We start from the raw sequence: 19,312 nt of genomic DNA, 5'->3' as shown, positions 1-19,312 counted from the left end.
AGAATAGTAATGCGCGCATAGTGTCCCCTCACCCTCCGGTCAGGCCCTGTTCCAAGCCACATGCCTGTCTGAATAATGTCGAAAAGTCTGGGTTTTGAATCATGTGTCCGGATTTCAGCCCAGTTGAAACCCAGACACATGATTCAAAACCTGGACTGTCCGGGTGAATCCTGAACAGGTGGCAACCCTAGTTACACTACAGATCCCAACATGGACTGTGCAGTAGGAGGAGTAGAGAGAGGATGTTTATTAAACTGTCCAGGAAAGTTATTCCTCCTGGCACTGAGGGGGTTAGAGGGAGAGCAGCTCTGTCTGGATATCCAGCTGCCAGTGGGAGACCATACCAACAGATATCAAAGCCTGACACTGGGAGTGAAGACACCTGGGGCATCGCAGCACTGCCCACATCACAGGGCCTGCACCGCTGCAGCAGGGAGACTGGAGCGTCCACTCACCCTCTGCTTCTCACCGCCCCCCTTCTACAGTGAGAGGTCACCGCAACATCCTAGGGACTGGTGAAAAGGCTAATCGCCCATACTGCTAGCAGGGACTGAGCCACTGACAGCAGGACACCAACTTCACCCTATACCGCACTTATTGCAAGCACAGACTGTACCTATACCACCCCTATACTGCCTTATACCAAACATTTTATTGCACCTGAACCACATCTACCTTGCACCTGTGCTGATACTATACCATATCTATACTGTACCTATACTGCATGTAGGTCAACCGGGAAGACACTCTTAAAGGGCCCCAACAATATCCGGCAGAAGAACATCTCAAAGGTCTGCCCCTCCCATAATAATTATTCTGCAAGCCCCCTTTGTTCCGCTACTATCCTCCTTTTCTTTTGGACAGTGAATATCCAGTCGTCTAGAACTAGTATCGCCGCCATGAATGCGCTCTGGCAGTATAGTTCCAGCACTCAGTAGATTAAACTTTATTACTGCTCACTGCTGCACTTGAGGTGGTCTTGCTACTCTTTATGCTGATCCGAATGCCAAATGTCATCTTAAGCCTAGTCCTCACTGTTTATCACTTTGTATGCTAAATTGTGTTATTACCATTGTTAACCCATTTTATATTTGCCTAGTTCTTTAGAAGGTCGAGGGAAAAAACAGAGGACCCATCCTATTCAGCAGCTCCTATGCGGGTAGTGCTACATGTTGTAACACAATCATGGGGTATACAAGGGGAGGCTGCAGCAGTCTCTGGAGTGGAGGGAATCACATAGCAGTCATCTCTAATAGTTACCGTATTTTCCGGTGTATAAGACGACCTTTTATACTTAAAAATATTTCCCAAAAATCGGGGGTCGTCTTATACGCCGGTATAAAATGCCGCCTGCTGGATGTGCAGTAGTACTCTATGTAGCTTCCAACCTCTGCCAATCACGGCGAGCGATGTATTCTATTAATGAATACAAAGCCTGCTCGGATTGGCAGAGATTGTAACATCATCAGCCCGTGCCTCTCTGACCCTCAAAGCCAATCCGAGCAGACTTTGTATTCATTAATAGAATACATCACTCGCCGTGATTGGCGCAGCGCGGTATACAGTATGTATACAGTATGTTACCAAATGCGCTGATCAGAACCATCTCCTTTGGACAAAATCGTGCCTGTTCTGGTTACCCCTTGGCTCCTCTTCCTTCCACAGCCATCTCGCCATCCACCATCGGAGCTTTGGTTTGAAGCACCTGACCCTCCATCTGGCTCTGCACACATTGGTTCTCCCTCTACAGTGGATTTTGCCGGGCACATAAGGTATTTACCATCGCAGCATTGCTTCACAAAGCTGGTGATCAAGTTGCACAGACTTATTATTGCTGTTTCAGTATGTTACCGAAGCTACCAGACAGACTAGTCGGAAGGGGGTCGTCTTATACGGCGAGTATACCCCAAAACCAACGTTTTCGCTGGAAAATTAGGGGGTCGTCTTATACGCCCAGTCGCCTTATACGCCGGCAAATACGGTACATGAAATCTTTTCAGTGTCATTTTATTGCTATTTATGTTCACTTCAGGAAAACATTTCACATATGAGGAGAAAACAGATAAAAATTATATTTCTTTCAGATCTTCTTCCTATTTACTTTTTTAGAAAACATCACAAATTTAAAGGCTCCATTAGTGTTTCACCAGAGATGATCTGTCCATATTAACTACACATGGAATACAGAGTGGGGACTTTGAGGGTGCCAGACAGAGATAATATACTACATCATATTTAAAATTCATATCAAATTTTATTGAGTATATTAAAAGATACTTTAAAAAAAAAAAAAAAAAAAGAATTTGAATAAAGATCACATGCGATCACATGCGATCCAGGTATACAGTACATCAATTATTGCTCAACATGTTTTGCCAAAAGGTGGCTTCTTCAGGAGTTTTAAAGTGGTTGTAAACCCTTACAGACCACTTTAACCTACAGGTAAGCCTAGATTAAGGCTTACCTGTAGGTGGAAGAAATATCTCCTAAACCTACACGGTTAAGGAGATATTTTCCTGAAAACGGGCACCGATGTCTACGGCACTGAGCGTGCCGTTAGTGAAGGCGATCATGCCGTCACTGGCGGCTCCCGCGCGCATGCGCCGGAGTGATGTCATTGCTGTTCCGACCAGTCACAGCGCCGTAGCAGCGATACCCGGAAGGAAGATGGACGCTTCGTGGAAGAGGTGACAGCGGTGACATCGTAGGCTCCTGTGTCAGGTAAGTGACACATAATGGGCTACTATGCCATGCATAGTAGCCCATTATTCTTTGCCTTTGCAGGGAAACAAAGAGGAAGTAAACCCATTAGGGTTTACTTCCTCTTTAATTTACTGTACTGGATGTTCACTGTAGACAAAAAGAATACACATTTAAAGACAGTATCACATGGGGCCATGTAGCCCTGTTATCCATGTTTCATACATAATTAATTCATGTTACAACAAAGTTACAATGAATAATCATGAGCAGACCTTCAGATTATTCATTGTAACTTTGTTGTAATATGAATTAATTATGTATGAAACATGGATAACAGGGCTACATGGCCCCATGTGATATTGTCTTTAAATGTGTATTCTTTTTGTCTACAGTGAACATTCAGTACAGTAAATTAAAAGTCTCCTGAAGAAGCCACCTTTAGGCAAAACATGTTGAGCAATAATCGCTGTACTGTATGCCTGGATTCTTTATTCAAATTATATATTTTTTTTAAAGTATCTTTTAATGTACTCAATAAAATTTGATATGAATTTTAAAATATGATGTAGTATATTATCTCTGTCTGGCACCCTAAAAGTCCCCACTCTGTATTCCATGTGTATTTTCTAGTTTATGGGATGTGGTGTCTTGATCCCCAGCTGACAAATCTGTTTCGATATTCTGTTCATATTAACATTCTTATGTGTCAATACTTCCCCTGGGAGGGGCCGTATTAAATTAGCAGTGTTCAGCCATATTGAATCTGTGAAAAAATTGGGCATTATCTTGGGGTTAATCAGAACCACAGGGAGCCGAACACAAACTATTTTGCCGCTGGAAGGAAACAGTACAAAACGCTCCAACTTATAACTATAGGTCTTCAAATTGTGTTCTTCAGCGGAATGTCATCCGTTGTTCCTGCCTTACGGCGCGGTGCTGAGAGTGCCAAGTGACTGAAGATAATGATGAGGATGATCCCTGCAATGGGGACAATATCAGATATGTTAGTAAATAGCAGTGATAAGAACAGCTCTGCCCAAGTCCAATAAGAAAAGTTCATGTGTTCCCTATTACCAGGTGGGGCAGAGCTCCATTTATTGCAACATCAATGATCCCTGATGAGCAGGGGTGGGAAAGCTTCCTTTAGCACCCAATGTAAAAAGGCCAAAGTGCACCCCCCCCCCCCCCCCCATAAGCTGTGAGTGGTGTGGTTATGATTAAGTACATTCTGCATGAAACGCGTTAAGTGCTGTTTCCTGTCTTCTTGTTACCTGGAACTCTGATGTTTTTGTGACGTGGAGTATATGGAATAAACTTTGGATTTCCCTGGGCATTGCAGTGTGGTCAACCTTCTTTTTCTTTAATTTTGTGAGCGGTGTAGGTTCCCAGATAGCAAGCAATTGTGCAATTGTGCTGCAAGTTTGAAAATGACTTGCTGTGCTTTTGCTAGACTTGCCAGGCTTCACAAGTTTGTTGCACAATTGTAGCAAGCCAGCATTGCATGACTCCAGGTCAGCTTTCTTTGTAAACATTCTGCAAGTCTGCTGCAACTTCTGGTTCAGTTATGTTGTGCAATAGACATTCCACCACAGGGGGCACTGTGACTTTACTTGCGGTAGACTCACCACTGCAACTTTGCTTTTGCTAGAGGTCTGTCATGCAAATTTGCTACAGTGAAAATGTATAGCAAGTTAACATACTTACAATTCAACAGTGCCACAAATTTGTAGCAAGTTATTCTTGCTATCTAGGTTGTAGGTTGTGCCTTTTTTGCTCCCCCCCTTTTTCTGTTTGAAGAACCCAAGGCAGCCACCTCTCCTGTCTACCCTCTCTCACTCATTGTGCAAATGGTTAAATATTTTTTTCAAAAGCAATTTAATTCTCAAAAAATATCTACAGATTTGGGGGCAGGACCACCAGATCGGACCATTGGAAAGCGGAAAGAACATGCTGGAACCAGAGGTGTGTGCAGGGGGTGTGTCGAGTGTGCTTGGGCACACCCTAATCACCCCCTGCACCAGGGCTACTGATAAGGTAGTACAGCCAGCCCTCCTGTACCGTGCCCAGGTCCTAGAAGTTCAAAAGGTGGGCTTGGGCACCTGCCGAGCAGGAGGACTGGCTGGACTGCCTTATTGCAGACACACGATCCTCTTGATCCTCCCCCTGCAGCACTGCCAGCTTCTCCTCATCTTCCTCCCTCCAGCTGTGCTGTAGGGGGTACTGGAAAGGGGCTGGTAAATATGTCGCCGTTTACTAGTCCCTTCCTTTTCTGAATAAACACAGTCAGCAGTCAGTACCAATTGCTCTTGTGTCCATTCATCACTGAAGTATAGTAAACTGTGTTTACTATGCTTCGGTTTGTAAATGAATAGGAAGCCTCCTATTCATTTTATTTGTGCAGCTGAGGCTGAGTCTTAACTGTGAGACAATGGGGGTCTGTTTAGACCCCTGATATTTCACCAAAGCCCCCCCCCCCCCCAACAGGACAATTAAAAATGTAAAAATAAATAAATTAAAATTGAAAAAAAAAAGTAAAAAAATCTAAATTGTAAAAAATATTGCTTTGCTCTATATAATTTCTGCCATGGCATAGCATCACAGCCGTGGCATGTGCATACCCCAAGCCACTGCCTCTGTTGCTCTGTGTTTGAGCTTTGGGGTGCACACCCTTGTTGTCTGGAAGCTGAAAGGTTGCCCATTACTAGATTAAACCAATCAAATAGCTCAGTTTCCGTAGCACACATCTGGTACCTACCTATCGCCCCCAGTGTGCCCAGGAGGATGCCCAACGCAGAGGATAACGTTGGCATGCCGGGCATCTTGTCTACGTCCACTTTGCATACAGCTCTGTTGTTACAATGACACACCAAAACTGGAGGACAGAAGAAGAGCATTAAAAGCAGAACCGAACCAAATCCTGATGAAATAACGTGTCCTTAGCAGTCACAATGAAGGCTGTATGCAGAATCTCCTCCACTGGTCCTGCCAGTATCCCCCATGAGAAGCGAGACTCTCATTCCCCACATATTTACCTGTGATTTCCATTCATGTTCGCATACACATGCCTGGATAAAGGCTACACCTATTATCTGAAATATGAGACCGTCCGAGCCTTAGAAAACCAAAGCAAGTTATGGGGAGAGGCTGGAGCAGCCAATGGAAAATCTCAGCTATGCAATAGATAATAGGAGTTCAGGTATTTATCCACAGCACATTTTACATAAATATACAGAATATAGCTGATGGCTAGGGCTATGTAACATTGGAACACAGGCTTTATGGGATGTATTTGCTGGGCTATTTGTTCTGTGAAATGTACTTTTGTTCTGTTCAAATGGGGGCAAAGTCAAATATTGCTATGCTATTTCCTCTCCAGGTTAAATGTTATTTATTCAGCTAGTCACGCAGTGGTTCTCAACTCCAGTCCTCAGGACCCACCAACAGGCCAGATTTTAAGTATTACCTTGGGGAGATGCAGACTAGAATACTGCAATCACTGAGCAGCAAATGATATCACCTGTGATGTATTTCAGTTATCTTGCAAACCTGGCCTGTTAGTGGGTCCTGAGGACCGGAGTTGAGAACCACTGAGCTAGTGGTTCTCAACTCCAGTCCTCAGGACCCACCAACAGGCCAGGTTTGCAAGATAGCTGAAATACATCACAGGTGATATCACTTGCTGCTCAGTGATTGCAGTACTCTAGTCTGCAACTCCCCAAGGTAATACTTAAAATCTGGCCTGTTGGTGGGTCCCGAGGACTGGAGTTGAGAACCACTGAGCTAGAGTGAATCAGGAATATACCACACTATGGCCACTAGATGGAGCTTTGGACCTTAATAAATACTTATTTACTATGGTTGTCAGCTAAATCTAGTGGTCATGATTTTTAATTAACATTCAGCCTGGAGGGAAAATAGCCTAATAGCATTTGATTTTGCCCTATTTACAGAGAATGTGTATAGATGCAGTTTCACAGCATGAACAGCCCTGCATTCAATATATGTGGGATTATTTTAGTTTTTTTTCTATTTCCCTTTAATCATCAGGCGTTGCATTAAAATCAATAAACTGATTTCTTTTTGCCTTATTCTTGATATTCTCTATGCAGAGAACCACATCAGTTAGACCTTGCTCTTGGATTTCCCTCACATGTTCCCGTCGGCCGCCAGTCACCTGTCATGGGCTGAAGAGGCCTCGTGGAAAGAAAAAAAAAAAAAAAACATAAAATATTTTAATTGTTACATATGCCATTTACAAGGTGCTGCAGGGAACTCTGGGAAAGCGTCTGAGTCACCCTTTCAGGAGAGAATAATGAGATACGATTAGCGCACATTGTGGAGCACTTCAATTTTCTGAAGATTATTTTATAATCGCCCTTAATAGCGGCAATGGAGGGGGGAGGGTGAGCTGGGTGACAAGTACATAGAAGAATACAGACAAGGTCCCTCAGAGCTGTCAGCGAGAGTGAAACCCAAAAACCAGATATCCGAGAGGGGAGCTGCGAAAGTGACTCATTCCGTAAAATGGAGAAAAATAGAAATATTAAGTGAACTTACTGGTTGATGGGGGGGGGGGGCTGATCGCATGAAGCAAGGCTCCCCCACCGTGCGGAAAAATGACTCCAAATATAAAAACACAACAAGCATGTTAGACCAAATGATGAAAGAGTCCAAGTAGGTTCAATGATCCATCATATGATCACATAAAACAGCCAATCGGATTCAGATGCTCCATACACCCCCCTTCATCGGGGCTTGAATATTGCATGTGGTCCATGTCCCATGATGACTCTTGATCATACTGTCTTACTAACTCAGAAGATATTTCATACATAATGTTTGACTAACATATCCTGGTAATTCTGCCCTTTTGAGTCCTTTGAGCATTGACACAATCCATGTTTAAATCTAGTGCAAGGTTCAGCTTAATTGAAAAACGGAATCGAAAATCAGCTGAATGTTAGGCAAGTCATGGTATTAGATCGTTTTGGTAGACCCAAAAAGGTTTGTGCAAAGAATGGCTGGAGTTAGGCTTTAAACATATTACTGACATATAATCACACACATAGGTTGGACTTGATGGACTTGTGTATTTTTTTCGATCTCACCTACTATGTAACTATCTAACATAAAAGTAACAGAGAAGGGAGGAACAGAGGTGTTTGGGTTTAAAGGAGGGACAGTTGTGGAGAGGAGAGGGATGGAGGGGTTTGAGGGACAGTTGTGGAGGGGGACGGGGGGGGTTGACTGTTGGCGCTGTTGACTTTTGTGACCATTGTGGGGTAGAGAGGGCTGGAAGGGTTTGAGTCCATGAGAGGGACAGTAGTGGAGGGGGGGGGGGGGGGGGTCTGGCTCTATAGGAAAAAGTTGTGGGGTAGAGGAACAGAAGGGGTTGGGTCGGTAAAAGGGGCAGTTGTGGGGGAGAGAGGGATGGAGTATATTGGGTCTATAGGAGAACAGTTGTGGAGGAGAGAGGGATAGAGGGGTTTGAGTTTATGAGAGGGACAATTGTGGTGAAGAGAGGAATGAAGGGGTTGGGATATAAAAGAAGGGCAGTTGAGGAGGACAGAGGATTGGAGAGATTTGGGTCTAAAAGAGTGACAGTTGTGGAGGAAAAAGAGGTGAAGGTAGTTAGGGTATATAAAAGGACAGTTGTGGAGGAGAGAGGGACAGAGGAGTTTGGATCTATAAGGGTATACAGTGCCTTGAAAAAATATTCATACCCCTTGACATTTTCTACATTTTGCCATGTTACAATCAAAAACGTAAATGTATTTTATTGGGATTTTATGTGATAGACCAACACAAAGTGGCACATAATTGTGAAGTGGAAGGAAAATGATAAATGGTTTTCAATATTTTTTACAAATAAATATCTGGACAACTTTTAGTTGTGCTCTCCACAAACCTGGCCTTTTTGGAAGAGTGGCAAGAAGAAAGCCATTGTTGAAAGAAAGCCATTAGAAGTCCCGTTTGCAATTTGCAAGAAGCCATGTAGTAAATACAGGGCAATCTTAGAAGAAAACCTGTTATGCCGCGTACACACGAGCGGAATTTCCGACAGAAAGAGTCCCATGGGAGCTTTTCTTTGTATATTCCGACCGTGCGTATGCCCCATCGGACTTTTTCTGTCGAAAATTCTGATGGACTTAGAGAACATGTGGACTCAGATAGAGAACATGTTCTATATTTTTCCAGTGGAACAAATTACTATCGGAAAAACCACTTGTCTGTATGCTGTTCCAATGCACCAAAAACGATGCATGCTCTGAAGCAAGTACGAGATGGAAGCTATTGGCTACTGGCTATTGAACTTTCCGTTTCTAGTCCCCTCGTACGTGTTGTACGTCACCGCGTTCTGGACGGTCGGAACTTGGTGTGACCGTGTGTATGCAAGACCGCTTGAGCGGAATTCCATCGGAACGCCGTCAGAAAAACCTTCAGAGTTTATTCATGTGTACAGGGCATTAGAGTCTGCAAAAGACCTGAGACTGGGGTGGAGGTTCACCTTCCAGCAGGAAAACAACCATAAATATACAGCCAGAGCTACAATAGAATGCTTTAGATCAAAGCATATTCATGTGTTAGAATGGCCCAGTCAAAGTCCAGACCTAAATCCAATTGAGAATCTGTGGCAAGACGTGAAAATTGCTGTTCACAGACGCTCTCCATCCAATCTGACGTAGTTGAGCTATTTTGCAAAGAAGAATGGGCAAAAATGTCACTCTCTAGATGTACAAAGCTGGTAGAGACATCCCCAAAAAGACTTGTAGCTGTAATTGCAGCGAAAGGCGTTCTACAAAGTATTGACTCAGGGGGGCTGAATACAAATTTACCCCACACTTTTCACATATTTATTTGTAAAAACAATTTGAAAACCATTTATCATTTTCCTTCCACTTCACAATTATGTGCCACTTTGTATTGGTCTATCACATAAAATCCCAATAAAAATACATTTTACGTTTTTGGTTGTCACGTGACAAAAAGGGGAAATGTTCAAGGGGTATGAATACTTTTTCAAGGCACTGTAGTTTTAGAGGAGAGAGGGGTGGAGGAGGGGTTTGGGTCTAAAAGAATGACAGTTGTGGAGGAGAGAGGGATGAAGGTGGTTATGGTATATAAAAGGACACTTGTGAAGGAAAGAAGGACAGAAGAGTTTGGTTCTATAAGGGTATAGTTCTAGAGGAGGGATGGAGGGGTTTGGGTCTATAGTAAGACCATTTGTGGAGGAGAGAGGAGTCAATAAAGGGACAGTTGTGGAGGAAAAAGGAGGGAGGGGTTTGGGTCTATAAGGGGGACTGCTTGGAAGGAGAGAGGGATGGAGAGGTGTGAGTCTATAAGAGGGACCATTGTGGAGGAGAGAGGGATGGGGTTGTTTGGGTCTAGAAGAACAACAGTTGTGCAGAAGAGAGGGATAGAAAGGTTTGGATCTATAAGAGGACTTTTGTAGGGGAGATAGTATCAGAGAGGTTTAGGTCGATAAGAGGGACAATTGTGGAAGAGAGAGGGACAGAGAGGTTTGGGTCTAGAAGTGAACAATTATGAAGGAGAGAGGGACAGGAGCGTTTGGGTCTATAAGGGGGACAGCTGTGGAGGAGAGAGGGATGGAGGTATTTAGGTCTAGAAGGATAGTTGTGGAGAAGAGTGGGTCAATGAGGTTTGGGCAAATAGGAGGAACAGTTGTGGAGGAGAGAGGAATTTAAGGGGTTTAAGTTAATAAGAGGGATGATTGTGAGGGGAGAGGGATGGAAGGGTTCTATAAGAGGACAGTTATGGAGGAGAAAGGGAAGGAGGGATCTGAGTCCGTAAGAGGGACAGTTGTGGATTAGAGAGGGATGGAGGGGGTTTGAGTCTATGAGAGGGACAGTTGTGGAGGAGAGAGGGATGGAGGGTTTGGGTCTATAGGAGGACAGTTGTGGAGGAACATGGGACTGAGGGGTTTGTGTCTATAGGATGACAGTTTCGAAGGTGAGAGAGATGGGGGGGGGGGGTTTGGGTCTTTAAGTGGGACTGTTGTGGAGGAGAGAGGGATGGAGGGCTTTGGATCTTGAAGTGGGACAGCTGTGGAGGAGAGAGGGATGGAGGGGTTTGAGTCTATAAGTGGGACTGTTGTGGAGGAGAGAGGGACAGGGGGGTTGGTGGAGACAGGTGTGGGAAAGAGAGGGACAGGTACCAGGTTTGGGTCTATAAGAGAGACAGGTGAGGGGGAGAAAGGGACAGAAGGGTTTGGGTCTATAGGAGAGACAGTTGTAGAGGAACGAAGTTTGGGGCTGTGAGATTGATATTTGTGGTGGGGAAAGAGATGGAGGGGGTTGGGAGCAGTGCTTTGATTTCGTGAGGTCATGAATTCAATTTGGTGAAAACACTGGATCATCTTAGCACTTCTAGATTGGCAGGTAAATGTTCACACACAGAACATCAGAATATCTCCTCTCTCTCATGTAGAGTGGTGAAGGGTGAGATCGGATGGAATAGATGCAGGCTTGTTACCATGGCAAACCCGAACTACGGCTCTGTGTAAGGCCACTTCAGACTGAATAACAGCCAGGATAAATGATTTGGCCATGAACTCTTTACACTCAGAAAATGTCTGAGGAATGGAAAAATCTGAAATTCACAGACTTCTAAGACTTATTACCAAAATTTAATGGGGATCTGTGGAAAGAGAAGCAACAGATTACTGCCCATTGCCTGGCTGTCATTGAGTACTTTAATGGAGCTTAAACATGTGTACAGATTTATGATTATGACTTCACTAGTTGCGTGCTGGTTCCAAGTCAGCGACCCAAACAAATGCTCACATCGTTCTAAAATTTAAAATATTTGATTGTTTTTTTTTTTACCTTTTCTGCAGTGAGAAGGTTGTTGGAAAGGTTTATAGGACACAATGCAATCAGTTGATTGGTGGTATATTCTCCAAAAAGCCCTGTCCTTCCCCCTTCCTGGTGGAGTTTCTCCCACAAGTCATCTTACATTTATATTTATCTCCGTATTTTGGCTCTTTGCGGGGCTCATGGGACAAGCAACAGTGGGGGGTGCCCAGCCCTCACCGCTGCTGCCGTGCTCACGAAATAAACAGCCGTAGCTCGGCTAAAGATGTATGGGTGCCTGCGCTCCCAAGACACTATAATTAGAAGCACTGGCTGCCAAAATTATGTTATTAAACAGCTCTGGGCAAGTATACAAAAACACCCTTCACTTCTCTTCTCTACTGCTTCAGCCATGAAATCACTTCTTCCAGGGTCATTAGCAAACGTTTGTCTGCATACTGTGCTAGCACAGGCCAGCTAAACCAACCAGGGGCGTTAAAGTGTATTATGCTGGGTTCTGCCCTATGAAGAAACAGGCATTAACACCCAGCAAAATAGGAGTATCTGCTCTGGCAAGTAACACACTGCCTCCACTGAACAATTCTGGGCAGCATTTCAGATTTTTAAACCCTGAAGAAGGGGCACGTTAGAGCTCCGAAACGCGTTGACATGTTGTATGAATTTGGTGTGTCTACATTTCCATACTAAGCTTTGGTAAGCGACCTCTGTCCTGACAGTCAGTGCAATATTCCCAATGCAAGCATTCCTATAGAGATGGCTGTATTTGCAAGTGAGTGCTGAAGCGACCACCGGCTGTAACCGTATGTAGTCAGAGAAAATAATGTCACCATCACACCAGGATCTCCAAAAAATGGGTCCAAAACTTTAATCAGTGATCACATCATTACAGCAGAAAGCAACATTTCAGAGCCACACAAGACCCTTCACAAGCCTGATGAAGGAGTCCTGTGTGGCTCTGAAATGTTGCTTTCTGCTGTAATGATGTGATCACCAATTAAAGTTTTGGACCCATTTTTTGGAGATCCTAGTGTGCTGGCGACATTACTTTCTCTGTCCTGACAGGTTCTCTTTATAAGGATAGAGTTTTAAAAAGCCACCATAGTTTGCTATTCCTCTAATGCTTCTGTATGGCATATTTCCCAGAAGCCGGCTGGGCACAGTACCTGTGATGGACACATGTCTGCTCTGAGGCTTCGCCCCACTATCAGCGATGATGATGGGCACTTTGTGGACTTTGGAATCCAGGTGATGGCTCCTCATTGACAGATAAGCATGCGTCCCTGGCAATTAATAACACGAGATTCGGATTACTGACAGGGGATACACCACATGTTCTAATCCAATATTACAACCCTTAATAGCTCCGCTCCACATGGTTATTGATGTTTGTTGTATTTTAACTACATGGCACTTATTGACACGAGGATTAGCGCTGCCGTGTGACCGCTAAGTATATAGAAATTATTTTTAGTCCTTAACCCTATTCTTCCTGGGAGACATTTTAGAGTTGCAACATTTCCTGCTCACTCTTAAGAAAATTACATCTGAACCAGCATACTGTCACAAATCCCGGAATCCTACAATCAGGTGTTATAGACACCACCATTTGGATTGAGGGTGAAAGGGTTAGAACAGGGGTTTTAACCACTCCCTACTCCATTCAAAACTAAAAAAACGTTTTGGCTTTAGACACACTTTAACACTAAAATATTGTAGTTGATGGATGTACCATTAATGGCGGTCAGCATCCATTGACTCCGCAGTTCTGCATTCTTGGGTAAGCTGAATGTGAAGGGGATGCTGTTTTCTGGTGAATCCCCGTCGAATGCCGTGATAATAGTTCTCTGCTCCTCCCTCTTTGGGGTGCAGAAATATTCAGATCTATAGTCTCCAATCAGAGTTGGAATATTATCATTGACGTCCAGGATATGGATCACAACTTCTGCTGAGGCCGAAAGACCACCGTCACCTGAAACAGATCATCAGCAGGTTACATGGCAGTGGCACCAAAAATGTGCAAAAAGCTTAAAGAAAAATATCTTTGCTCACGTAGCACTAGCAACCACCAGCTCTTTCTAGAACATAACTACAAGTGTGTACACTTGTACAGCTGTACTAGGGCCCCTGAGGACCCCCAGTTATAATTGCCCTGTTCCCATTATTTCCCAACTTTTTCAGCCCATTGCAGAATTTAAGGAATGCAGATTTTTTTTTTAATTTTTACTCAATTCTATTAAAAATTAGCATCTTCAGGGCTTAGAGGGAAATGTGAAGGTTTTTGTAGGAGAGATGGGGTTGAATTAGGCAACAGAACACCTGGCAGGACTTTCAGAGTTCCCTGAAATTATGCTGAGTGTGTCCTCTGACCAATAGGGTATTTAAGCTCCAGCCTTTCAAGTGGCTGGTGTTGTGCCTTCAAACCAGCATCCTATGAACAGGAGCTACTGAAGCGTGTTACCTGTTGTTGCTAATGCAGAATGTTTGACTAGTCTCTCGTCTTCTGCCGTCCTCATTGCCAACTTGGTCTGTCTGACTACCCTTTACTTGCTGCCTGCCAAGATTCCGGTCTAAATTTGATTCTTCTCTTGTCTCCAGCATAGTTTGCTGCTTACTTGTTGCTGACCAGGACTGTCTGACTTCTTTCTGCTTACCACCTGCCAAGACCTTTGGTTGATCCCAATGGCACTATGATCTCTTGTCTCCGCACCGTAGCCCCCCAGTATCTGCTTCCTCTTGGTGCGGCAATTCCAAGGGTCATGGCCTGGGGCCACTTGCAGTGAAGTGTTCTGGGGGCCCACTATGGTTTCCATTCCATCTCCACCATCAGGAGCTCTGGTGAAGGCAAACTGGTATTTAGATTATGTGCCCTAAGAGGCCCTAAAGTATTGTAACAATTGTCCTCCTCAGTAGTGTTCAGAGAAATGACCTCCGAAAAGTCACCAAGGTCTCATTCACCCTAGGTGCATTGGCTGCATTTTCAATACAGGCAACATATGATGAAATTAAAAGAGAAAGTCTGAAGGCACACAGCTTCTGTGAGTTCTGGGAGCACCATGCATTAAATGTTTATTTCTGCAAAAAGGTTTTATATCAATATTTAGGAACTGATATGAAATATATGATTAAAAATATAAAAGCAAAAAAATGTAAAATAAAACTGAACCAGTTTGCTTATAAACAATGAAAAGCATTCACATAGACTCCAGTACTACTCCAAGGCTAACCACTGTTGCCTCCACAGCTGCTACCAATGACTATGGTGCAGTGATCTACAGCTGCCTTGATAATCCTTCTACTCAGATACAGTCACAATTGTGTATCCAGACACAAATCTCAGAATCATAAAAGCAGACAGAACTGATGCTGCTAAAATGTTGCTTATGTGACCTGAAAGTTAAGAATGCTGATAATCGGGAACTAGCCAGGCACAGTATACCACACATAATCATATTTTCTGAGTTCTATTTTACCATGGCCCTGATAAAAGCCGAAATGCTATGTATTTCAGGACTTTAGTTCCTTGGAAGCATTGTGTACAATTGATACCAGACCACAGGGAACCTGGATGTGAGAACCATCTCACCATGCAGGCTTAATGGCTGGAACCCTATCTATTCATGTGAAGCATCAATGAGATGATCACGTCAAGCTTGGATAGTTTGGAATAGACCTTTAGACTCTCTAGCCTTCTTATCCATTGATTATACAACTGTAGCCTGAAATGCTTCCAATCCCTCAAATCAAGTGGATGGATAGTATAAAAACTGCTAGTGGACCTACACGAGTTAGGGATTTGTCGTGGTCTATTCCACATTTGAAGAGGGCTTCCTTCTATGCACCAACGCCCACCCAGGGAACCGCTGTGCCGGTGCTATTCTGTGCTGGGATGAGTGCTGTATGGTTTTCATGAACCCTGATGAAGTTCAAAATGTTGGCAAAACGCGTTAGTACATGAAGACCCTTTTGTATCAGCATTCATCCCTGATGCTTATCTAACACACAGTGAATTTTATCAGCACCATTATGTTATTATACAGTATATTCGGACATACATCTTTTTATCATTGTTCCTAATAAATTGTATGATTTTATAGCCTTGTTTGCTCCTTGTGTGGCCTGTACAGTCCAAAATCTTTCTGCTCGTTTTCCATATCTATACAATAGAGATGATGGCCCTGAGTGTCACAATAATATATTGACTATGAAAAAGAGGAGTTGGGGGGAGGGGGCAGATTTGAGGCTGATGTGGAGCCATCCCCAATTCATCAAGTTGGAGATATCAAGATCCATGTGTAGGACATCCCCAGAGGTGAAACCCAATGTTGATAGGACTGATAGAATGTAGAACACAGATTTGAAGTACGATCCAGGCATCATTGGTTCTTTTCCAGAAAATGTGCCATGTAAATGGATATTACAGTCCCAGACACCAAAGAAAGGTCCAATAGAGCATAAAAAACATTTTGGAGTAGACCCGTAAAAAGCACCCTTGGTTTAATTTCTCATCTGATGTCATCTGCTGGTGCCACCATTCACTAACAGATTGTTCATTCACATCTGAGATAGAGGGTCTGTCAAATGTTTCTTACTGTATACAGTATATACACAACATATTGTACAGGATGCCAGGGATGGGTCCTGGATAGGAGATACGTGCCCCCACAATTTGGGTTATTGTCTTTTATGGGGGATGATGGGAACACAGTTTTGGGTACTCAGGGGTTCTCACCCATGGAGGGTGAAGGGTTCAGGCTAGGGGTAGTCCAGTCAGAGAGAAGAGGACTGATTTACAGTGCTCTCTGGATTGGCAAGTCCTCGTTTGAGACTCGGAATTCAGAGCCTCAAAGAGACTTGGGAAAGAGCCTCCCATTCTGAGTACAGGGATTTTGGTCCTGAAAAGGGTTATCCCACTTGCAGGGGGAGGTCTGAAAAAGTGCAGTAAGAAGTCAGCACCTGGCGGTGAGATGAAGTGGAGTAGTTGCTGTAAGCAAGTGGGGACTGTCTGGCGACTGAGACATTTATTTGCTGAGCTCCTGCTGTGGCCTTTTCTGTATCCCCAGAGCAGATGGGAACCAGTGGCGGTGCGTCAATTAGGGGCACTTGGGCCCGCCCCCTGTCTCCAGCCACTCCCTTTGTGCAATATTGATAGATTCATACATTGCATGAATCTATTCATGGCCACTGTAGACCCCCCCTATTCAGGTGTCCGGCCCCTTTTCTGAATTACAGCGTCGGGGGGGGGGGGGGGGTGTTTTTGAAGCACCTGATTAGAGCTATATGCTCTAATAGGCTTCAAAAAGGGTTCACTGCGAGCACAAACCATTGCGCTCACAGTGCACCCAGGTGTGTTAGCAAAGCAAATGAATATCTAATTCTTAATATATATATATATAATATATACAGTATACACTGTATATACTGTATATATCCTAGCACTATGTGATACACTGTAGTGGTTTGTGTCCCTGACCCAGAATCCCACTCACCTCCTTCTCTGCAGATGTTCCGGGCCTACAACTGGCGGGGAAGTAGGCGGGGGAGTGGAGGGATTAATTGTGCAATGAGCTGCATTTAAACCGCGCTGCAATTATCACAATTATTCCTAATGTGAAAGGAGTGATCATTAAATGAGTAAAAGGGTAACCCCCCTCCCTGTCTCTTAACTCTCTGATCTCTGTGTAACAGCCGCCACACCGGCCGCAGCCCTGTGAAAGGCGAAATGTAACCTCTGCGCTAATAACACCAATAGAAGATCATTATGTTATCTAGATTATTTTAGCTAACAGAGGACATTAAAGCTGAGAATTACACCCAGCATACAAGACAAGAGAAGTGGTACTGTGCAGAGTCCATTCATACAGAATAAGAACAGATACTGAGAATTACACCCAGCATACAAGACAAGAGAAGTGGTACTGTGCAGAGTCCATACATACAGAATAAGAACAGATACTGAGAGCTGTGACTAACGTTTTGGGAATTGATTGATTGGTTTTGCTCTGCTCCTCCCATAACTGCAATATTCTTCCATTCCGTCCATGTTGATGAATACTTGTGGAACTTTCCATCCTACACTTGTCATTATGGTGAGATGAGGGGGTCTCTATTATTCTATATGACATCTTTTATGCTCCTCATGCGTGTGATATTTCATTATAGAAAAGACTCCTTTGTTGGGAATGTACGTAAATGCTGTATAATACAGAAGAAGTTTCTCTGGTGGCAGTGAAGGGGTTCAGCATGTCCGCCCCACTCCCCGCGATCGCCTCATTCATCAGAAAATAAAAATCATTTTACTCAGCTACGTCTCCACAATGAAAACAAAACCCCACATGGCAGACAGACCTCGGGCAGATCATAAACTGTATATGTAAGGAGAATTTATTAACGGCACTCGAGCAAGAACAGACCCGGAGAGAAAAGCATTAAAGTGTGCCTCCATGGAAAAATTCCTGATAGTTTAATCGTGGATAGAGTAGTTAATGGTGAAAACTCCTGACATTTTTTTTTATGTCCCGATTGGGGAGATTTTTCTCATTTCCTGCCCTGGTGACAACACTGTGACTGTGACAGGAAGTGAGGAGGCATGGTTAAAAAAACAGGATTTTGTACTCACTTTTTCTTGGAGTACATTAATGGACACGTGATGGAAAGTTTTTCACATTTAGGTTTTACTGCCTAGAGGAGAAATAGATAATGGCAAACAAAAGTACTGTTGGCTAACTCAGTAACACCCCTCCTACTCCCAACATGTATCAGTTTTATAGCAAAACTGTACAGAGGGGCATTTTCATAGACACATATAGATAGGAACTGGGCTCATCAATGGCCTCCAAGTAAAGCATTTTAGGGGACGTAAAAAATTCCTATTTTATTGTCTGTTAGACTTTAAACTTTAGGATGTCCAAAAGAAATCCACCTGAGGGGTGAGCATCACAGCAAAGAGTCACTAACAGGCCCAAGAAAAATAACCAAGAACTCGGGATGGCCTGAAGCTCAAGCAGCCACCTGAAGGACCTTAGCCTGAAGCTTCATTAGATGTGGCCATGACATCCACCATCCACACAATGTCCACCTGGTAAAACTTGGAGAACAGAAGACCGGGTGATGTCCCTACATATTGGAACTGATGAATGATGCTGGAAGAGCCAAGGACACTCACAACCTGTGAAATAAGTCCCATGAGGAAAGGGAATAATGATTCTAAAGACCCAGCTTAGAGCTGTAATGTGAACCAACCAAAACTGGAATGAGAACCTAATGACCCAACCAGATCTATCTGAGATTCCCAACATATCAACAGAATGTAGACTACCAAAAAAAAATTATAGTAGTCTTTTAAAATCAGAGTTGAATAAAAGATGTCCATCCTTCTAGGACATGAGCAAACAATGAATGCATGCTGGTAGCTGGAGTTATCCTGGCCTGACCTACAGTTTTTGTTTGGCAGTGTCAAATCTCCCTGTAGGTGGCAGTATAACCTGAAGGTATTCTCTTTCTCATTTATTAAATTTTACCTTTTGGGACATCCAAAATCAGTCCAACTGATTGGTAGGCAACAAAGCACACAATCATTAACATGGCTTAGAAAAAACAAGAAGTGGGGATTGCCCGCAGCTCAAAAAGCCGCCTGAAAGTACCTTTATGGTCCAAGCTGCATCAAATGAGGCCATGATTTCCACACAATTTCCACCTGGTTGAACTGGGAGAACTTGTGAACAGAAGATCAGGTGGTTGCCTTGCTTAGGGAATCGATGCATGGCGCATACAAAAGC

General features: G+C 43.7%; 1 protein-coding gene across 2 annotated transcripts in view; it reads right to left on the bottom strand.

Moving 5' to 3' along the window:
- Positions 1 to 3,276: 3,276 nt before the first annotated feature.
- Positions 3,277 to 19,312, bottom strand: part of CDH16 (cadherin 16) — a 102,030-nt gene continuing 85,994 nt past the window's right edge. The window contains exons 15-18 of one of the 2 annotated variants that reach the window (XM_073605701.1): positions 13,267 to 13,506; positions 12,701 to 12,817; positions 5,459 to 5,575; positions 3,277 to 3,681 (exon numbers count right to left, since the gene is read on the bottom strand). In XM_073605701.1, the coding sequence (XP_073461802.1) occupies positions 3,584 to 3,681; positions 5,459 to 5,575; positions 12,701 to 12,817; positions 13,267 to 13,506 (572 nt within the window). In that variant the 3' untranslated portion in view covers positions 3,277 to 3,583. The remainder of the gene's footprint in view (positions 3,682 to 5,458; positions 5,576 to 12,700; positions 12,818 to 13,266; positions 13,507 to 19,312) is intronic. The other variant, XM_073605702.1, reaches the window with a different exon arrangement.

This window comes from Aquarana catesbeiana, linkage group LG11 (genome assembly GCF_042186555.1).
Source record: "Aquarana catesbeiana isolate 2022-GZ linkage group LG11, ASM4218655v1, whole genome shotgun sequence".
Lineage (NCBI taxonomy): Eukaryota > Metazoa > Chordata > Amphibia > Anura > Ranidae > Aquarana > Aquarana catesbeiana.
This window is presented reverse-complemented; position numbering and strand designations above follow the sequence as displayed.